General features: G+C 38.7%; 1 protein-coding gene across 1 annotated transcript; it reads left to right on the top strand.

The window, feature by feature from the left end:
• Positions 1-230: 230 nt before the first annotated feature.
• LOC149013351 (uncharacterized) lies at positions 231-7,048 on the top strand. Its single transcript, XM_089159258.1, has 4 exons — positions 231-343; positions 783-1,472; positions 2,192-2,325; positions 5,506-7,048. The coding sequence occupies exons 2-4, from the start codon at positions 802-804 to the stop codon at positions 6,363-6,365; spliced, it is 1,665 nt and encodes a 554-aa protein (XP_089015384.1). The 5' UTR covers positions 231-343; positions 783-801; the 3' UTR covers positions 6,366-7,048.
• The last annotated feature ends 260 nt before the right edge of the window (positions 7,049-7,308 follow it).

Here is a 7,308-nt window from a genome sequence, read left to right as displayed (position 1 = left end):
CAGTGGCGGAATGTCAATTCTCAAAGCGGAAATGAAAAAGAAAAGTGATTTTGGAGATTATGTGGCAAATGTTCAGTTACTCTGCACCACTCATTTGGCGTGATCAATACTCTAGTGTGACTTCCATGAGTTCAGAACCTCTCTCTCTTTGTCTCATTCATCATCATTGTCAAATAAGTTTGAGCCTTTGAGATTTGATTTTTTTATTGTTTTTGTCTCTGTAAGTCCCTTTCTTATGTTAACTTTAAGTATTACCTGACTTGCAAACGATTGCTTCTCCCAGTTCCCTGTATTGGGTCTTCTTCGTTGTTCTTGTTGCTCAACAACAAAACTTTTGGATACGGTGAGACCAAGTTTCTGTTTTCAATACTTTCTTCTTTTTTTAATCTGGGTTTCCCTTCTTGTAATTTGTAAATTCCAGAAATAGAAGTGTTAGTCAGACTATCCTGGATTCTTCTTTCCGAATTGGGTGAATAAAAGATTTTTTTTTTACTTTTAATGAATTGTCTGCGTTCTTGCTCTTCTTCCTTTCTCTGGGTATATTCTACGTCAATGGAGTCTTGAAGCTCGAGGGACTACTGGGGCTAAGTATTTAAATTATATCTTTTTCTGTTACCCTTCTTTTCTTTTAAATTCTTTTTACCCTGCCGATGTGCATTCTCCGCCAATAGGCTATGAATTTGTGCAGGCATAAAGGAGTTCAGAGGGGTTTTTTAATTTTTCTTTTCGTTGAAGTGGGAATGTCTTTTCCATGAACTTTAATGTCTGCCACTGTTAAGCAGTTCTGCGTATACGTATCAAATGGAGTCTTGGGGTTATGGTTCTGAAGGGAAGGGCTTTCTTGTTGCTGATGAGTTGATTTCACTAGCTGATAGTCGTGAGCGAAGTGGAAAAATTGCGATGGGTTGGAATACGAGAACCCACTATAATTTTGAGAGCAAGATGTGCGTCCCAGGTCGACTTACCATCGAGAGCCAGGGAGGATTCATGGAATTGGGTTTCCCTGAAATTACCAAGAAGTCATCCTCTGAAAACCCAATTGGAGGAACTTTGGATTATCAGGTTTGGAGCGAAAGGGTGTCTTCTCCTCCTTGCGTGGTTTCCCCAACAGCGTTTTCAGAAGAGGAATCCAGTTCAAGGTTCTCAAGCTCTGCAGTGGACTCCGGTAGTGGGGGTTCGGCGTTGATTGATTTTAAGCTGGGGAGATTGACTGGTTGTAAAGATTCACAAATGGGTGCATCTCTTAAACAATCGTCTATTTTAAACTCGGTCAGCTCATCTATGCCAGTGAAGAAAGCCCGCAATACCAGTATGAACTCTCAGATTCCCTATTGCCAAGTTCTGGGCTGTAACTTGGATCTCAGCTCCTCAAAAGACTATCACAAGAGACATAGAGTTTGTGAGACCCACTCTAAAACCACCAGAGTTATTGTGGACGGCGTCGAGCAGAGGTTTTGCCAGCAGTGTAGCAGGTCTGGTTTGCTTCCTTGGGACTCAAGCTAAAGGAATGCTGAATTGCGTAAAAATTGATGCAAATTAATACTTTCCTCAGGTCATTCCATCTTTAATTTCAAAATTTTCATCATGCCTATCCCTTGGAAGATAGACTTTGATGGATGAATTTTTTTTTTTGGATGAATGATGATCTAAAGATTGTTCTTCTGTTGATTGCTTTAGAATGTAAAAATAGGGCGAACAGAGGGCTTCCGCACGAGCAGAGTCCGGGTCAATTGCTGTAATATGTACATTCTGTTAATTACGGCTTGCTGCCCTTGAAAAGATAACATCATTCAACCCTGTAGGCTGCAAGTCTCTTAGGTTGTATTTTGAGATGCCATGCTCTTTTGTTTTCCTCTCCCTTATTTTGGTTTTGTTACCTTCTTAGGCTTTGGAATATCATAGGAAATTGACAAGTGTGCTGGGAATTGAATCACTTGGAAGCACTTTTAAATCAATTAAAAACCTTCATGGACGCTAAGATTTTATGTTCCAAGTTCAGCTAGAAACTATTGTGGTGCTAGATAGGGAGTGCATTTCGGGTATGTTTTAGCTCATGTGAAGGCTTCTGTTTAGTTCTCAGTCGGATTCATATAATTTCTAATCAGTAATTTGTCAATCTTCTTTTTGAACCCAGTTAATTTGGTTGATTCTTATTGCTGGTATAAGGTAAATTAGCTTTTCTTTTTCTCAGGTTTCATTTATTGGCCGAATTTGATGATGGTAAGCGGAGTTGTCGAAAACGTCTTGCTGGCCACAACCAACGTCGCAGGAAGCCCCGGTTGAATCACTCTAGTAGAACAGGGAATTTGCTTTCAATGTATCAAGGTATTCAATCACCCTGCGTTCTGGTCTGAATGTTGCAAAGATTAAACTTAGGCTGTGTAGTCACAAGTTGCAGAGCATCAACTTCTCTTTGGGCCAAATTTCATCTCTTTCTATTTCCCTTTGCTTGCTTTAGTCTTGTTTTTATCTTCCCCCCCCCCCCCCCCAAATGTTTTTCTGTTTTTTTGACTTTTTCTTCCTTATAGAGGAGTATTGGGAAACTTTTCTTTTGAAATGAAGAGAATCATTGGTCAGTGGGAAGTTGTTGGTACAATAAAACTTAAGGAAGTATATGGACGTAAGCTGAATCCTCTTTTCCTGATGCTGCTGTTGTCTTAGTTGCAGGAGCTGGATTGAATATATGCAAAACATCCTTCTCTTACTCTGAATTCTTCATGATTAGTGTCCTGTGAACTTTGAGAATTTGTTGATATTTTTACTAACAAGACTAGATTGGTTTCTTAATTTCTTTTTTTTACCTGATATATCCCAGGGAGTTTTCCCTTCCCTTTCATTTGTGTCTCTGTGCTTCCTTTCATCTCGGGCAAGTTTGATCTGGTGGTTATTGTTTATGTTTCTCAGTTATCTTGTCGCCACAGATGCCATTTTGGGTTATTTCTCATCAAGCAGTATGAAAGCCAAATCAGGTTGGAATTGGTGGTTGGTTTTAAGTGCAGAACTTTTTTCTGTGAACAAATTCAGTTAATTACTTTTTGCTGACCCAACAGGATTCTATATGTAGAGATAAAGGTTTGCAGGCAGAACCATCATAAGGTCATCTAACTTGGTTTTGCTCTAGTTTGGAAAAGAGCTTAGTGCACCTTATTGGGTTCATGAGTAATACGACTTCAGACTATGCTTAGACTTAGTTAGCATGCTACAGGATTGATTTTGGTGCATCCTTTAAGGTATGGTAGGGAAATGATAGATGTACCTTCAGGGCTTACGATAGTTCAAGGTGGAGACTGTTGGAGTGTGGCTTGAATTCTAGGTCTATTTAGTTCGAAAAATGCAGAATTGTTTTTCAAATTTTCTCTTCCTTTTTGATCTTCCTTTTTTTATTCTTTTGAATCACCATAAAGTATGAAGGCCTCATGGACTCCTCCAACCCAAAAGAACCACACCCCCCCCCCCCCAAAAAAAAAAAAAAAAAAAAAAAAAAAGAAAGAAAAGAAAAGAAAAAACATCTCTGGGTAAATTTTGGTGGACAAACCATAGGAATCCAGAGTTTAATGGGTTTTAATCTTAGTTAGTCTTAGGATACTTTGCCAGCTCTAGGAATCCAGAGTTTAATGGTTTTATTCTTAGTTTTGACACACTGCTAACTATAGGAATTCAGAGTCTAATGGGATTTGTTCTTAGAATACCCTGCAAGTTTGGTTTTCTTATGGATGAGGCAATTTAAGAGGTCTTGTGAATCTATACTTAGGTCTTTTCCATGGTTTTGTCAAATTTAGGTCTTTTCCATGATTTTGTCAAATTTTGAGTGCAGAAGGTTTGTAGCATACTTCTTGAACCTTCTTTTCTCCATCTTACTGCTCTATTTTGTCTCCTTGGGGCAATGTGCCCCCCCATTTTGATTTTTCATTGATGTGCTGAAAATGAGTGAAGATAAGAATAATAACAACAATGACATACTGCACTCTCCAAAAGTCCAGTTTCACACTTGGCGAAAATTTTTGGTTATTTGCCAGTGCACTGCATGTGTAGGGGTGTCTTTTTTTTTGTGAAGCGATCGGTGTTTCTGTGTAACTGACAGCATTAGGGCCTTGCTCCTCTTGAAGGCTGGAGTTCAACCACGTCCTTCAGTCCTGCTTTCCCTACCTAGGTCTCTCTTGAAGAGAGTATCTGTATTTGTTGCTTATTGTTTATTTCTTTCATTTATTTGTGTACAATACATGATCTGGAGAACATTACCTGCCCAGGTTTATTTTCTTTTATATTTTTGGCCAAATTGAAGTAGCAATTTAAATTTAGATGGCGATGATACAGATTCTCCCATAACTAAGGGTAAAAGTTATGTGGGTGGCGGGAGGCACTATCAAATCATAAAATTTGGTGCTCTCATTCTTTGCTTGGCACACTTATGTTTTCCATTTACATGGAATGTGGTGTCTTGTTACATTGTGCCATACCACATCACGTACCTCTTTCCAATTCTATCATTTCTATCGCTTTTAAGCATTGCCTTGGGAATCTTCTAATTTTCATTTTAACAGTGTAGTGTGTAAAAAAGTGCCTTATAACAGTCAAGCGTTACTCTATTTACTTATGCATTTTGTTAGTTTCTATTTTAGTGAACTTCAGTATCTGACGATTTTAAGAAGTCAATAGGACAGGATTGACAGGGTAGTATTCGACAATTTTGGTATTTATTAGATGGGTAACTACTCTTGGAAGTTTATATTTTCAGTTTATGTCAGGGCTATGGGGTACATGTAATTACTAAGAGAGTAACTTTCGGTAGAGTTTCAGTGTCTGGGAGGTTTTAAACTACAGGATCAATTTCTGTTTAGGAGCTTTTTTAATTGTTTGCGGGGAGTGTCCTCTACATTAATGTAGTTTCAGTCGAAGGAGAAGCAAGGTATTGGAATCTCAAATTTTCTTGAAGATTTATGCTTCTCTTGTCTTATCGATAGCTCCTAAGAATCCTGAGTAAAGCCCCATTAAACCCTGCAGGTTTATCTGACCTTCACTGTTTGACTAATTGAACAACTTAGGGAAAGGTAATCCTTAGGTTGACCAGCAGCAAAAACGCCAACAATGTCCAAGCCTGTCCCAACTTGACATGGTTGACCAAAAATAAATTTCCTGTGAGATGCTCTAACAATTGATTCATCTCCACGGAGTAACTCCATATCCTTCTTATGCTCAATGCTTCTGAGGCTCACTAGAACTGACTCCTGTGGATCCCTCCCATATCTTGCATCTAGTCTTTTTACCCTGGTGGATCTCTCCATTGGATTCATCGCTTACATTTCTTGCTTTCTGGTAAGTGGAACATATCTGAACTTTTATATGAGGGCAATATTGCATGTCGAGGAGTCCAATTTGTACTTGTTTCAGCACATATCAAGAAAATTGTGTCCCAACATTTTTTGTGCATGCATAGAATTTTTACCAAGAAAAGCAGGAAGAGTTAATTGTCAGCTTAATCATTATGATGTTTATGTGGCTCTGTAGGTAACAAGTTTCTTGGGACTCCCTTGTCCTCCAGATCTTCATTCATTTATCCAGATATATTCCCAAACAGCATTCTGAACTCAACAAACTATGAAACTGGTGACTGGTGGAAGCAACTAAAATTAGAACATGAGACACTTGTTGATTCTCAGGTAGTGATACCAATCACCAATGGACTTCAAAGATCCTCCCTTCCTCCTTATGGGACAGAGGAACAGTATTGTTTGGATGCAAATGGAATTGTTACTGGGCTGCAAGGCATTTTACTTGAGAAGAATAATCAATACCGTAATGATTTATCCAGTCCAATTCGTGTCTCACCGCCAGTGTTCAGAAATACCACATCAGGAAGTGAAGAATTCACTTTTTTTGATACAGCATCAACCATTCAAGGAATGCCAGGGATTTCTGACTCTGGATGTGCTCTCTCTCTTCTGTCATATCAATCACACAACTCCCTGAGTCATTCGTCAGGAAATCCCCTTACTCAGCCTCTAATCATTCAATGCAATAATCTCCATCAGAGCATAGGTCCATTTCCTGAAAAGCTTTTGGGAGCAAACTCACAAGCTTCAATGAGTGTTGCTACAAATAAGTTTTCGTTGTCTGGGTTGGACTCTGTGGAGGTTGATCATATGGAGCCTTTACTAGTTTCTGATGACAGCAACATTGACAATTTTGAACTTCATACTCAAGGAATTTTTCAGGAGTCAGATCTTCTCGATGCCAACAATTCTCTTACTCATGCACAAGGACTCACTGTTGATTTGCTTCAACTGTCATCACACCTTCAGCGTGTGGAGTGTCAGCGGCCTTTCTTTCAGGTGAAGCAGGAAAATGTTTTCTGCTTGCCTCCCTAGTACTTAGCTGGTACATAACCATGTCCTGAGAACTATTGTATTTGTAGCTTTCCACTCCTATGCTCATTCTGCCTGGGTGTTCAGTTCTCTCAAGTTTCCACAGCTTTCTTAAGGTGGAAAGGTGTGATTCCGTTAAATTGCAGTGTTGGCCCCATTATATAATTTGTTGTTTCAGAGCATTTAAATGCCAATGGGAACATATGAAATTGTTCTTGAGTTGCTCGTTCAAAGCAATTTCGAGTTACTCACAGAAAGCAATGTTTTTGTTCAAGCTTTCTCTGACTTCAATTTCTTTAATGTAATAGACACTGCAGAAGAAAAAATAACAATCAAGATATGATGTATATTGAAGAACAATCTAATTGCAAGGTTCTTCTTCTACCAAATTATGCAAATGTTGAAACATGTTATTCTGTTCGAGTAGAGTTGCTTACTCATTTTAATCTGTCTGCCTTTGATTTACATCTTCAGATATAAGACTGCTTATGTGAACCTAGATTTGTAGAATGATTGAATGGATGTGTTGCTGTCTGTAAAACAGAAGAATGGTTGCTACCTTCCTGATGCTTGGCCAATGGCCTTACTGCACTGCAGATGATATGGACCCAAGATCAGATACCTTAACTCTTCTCATTACCACTTCCTTTCCTCCATACCCTAACTTTGCTTTTCCCCACCCTCAGTTCCCCAGTAGCATGTCATACTCCCATGCATCCTCTGTTTCCCTCTTCCTAGCTCCCTTCTTTTTCATATCAAGCAAACAAACCCTCAGGGTTTGATGATTGCTTAGAATGTATGAATGATGTGCTCCTCCAAATGAATTTTTAGTCAAAATTCAAGAAATATGCAGAAATGTTACCATAATTTATTTTATAAATCCTAGCTTGAAGAAGAAGATCAAATACCAATGTGCAAAGTAAAGCTTGAGTTTTAAGCCATTAGT

This window comes from Hakea prostrata, chromosome 6 (assembly GCF_041222555.1).
Source record: "Hakea prostrata isolate BN-2017 chromosome 6, UWA_Hpros_2, whole genome shotgun sequence".
NCBI lineage: Eukaryota > Viridiplantae > Streptophyta > Magnoliopsida > Proteales > Proteaceae > Hakea > Hakea prostrata.
The sequence above is the reverse complement of the archived record's forward strand: the minus strand, read 5'-3'. Positions and strand labels throughout refer to the sequence as shown.

Coding starts and splice junctions, on each gene's coding strand:
- LOC149013351 (XM_089159258.1), top strand. CDS start 802: ATGGAGTCTTGGGGTTATGGTTCTGAAGGGAAGGGCTTTCTTGTTGCT. Junction 1,473..2,191: donor TTTTGCCAGCAGTGTAGCAG/GTCTGGTTTGCT, acceptor TCTTTTTCTCAG/GTTTCATTTATTGGCCGAAT. Junction 2,326..5,505: donor TTTGCTTTCAATGTATCAAG/GTATTCAATCAC, acceptor GTGGCTCTGTAG/GTAACAAGTTTCTTGGGACT.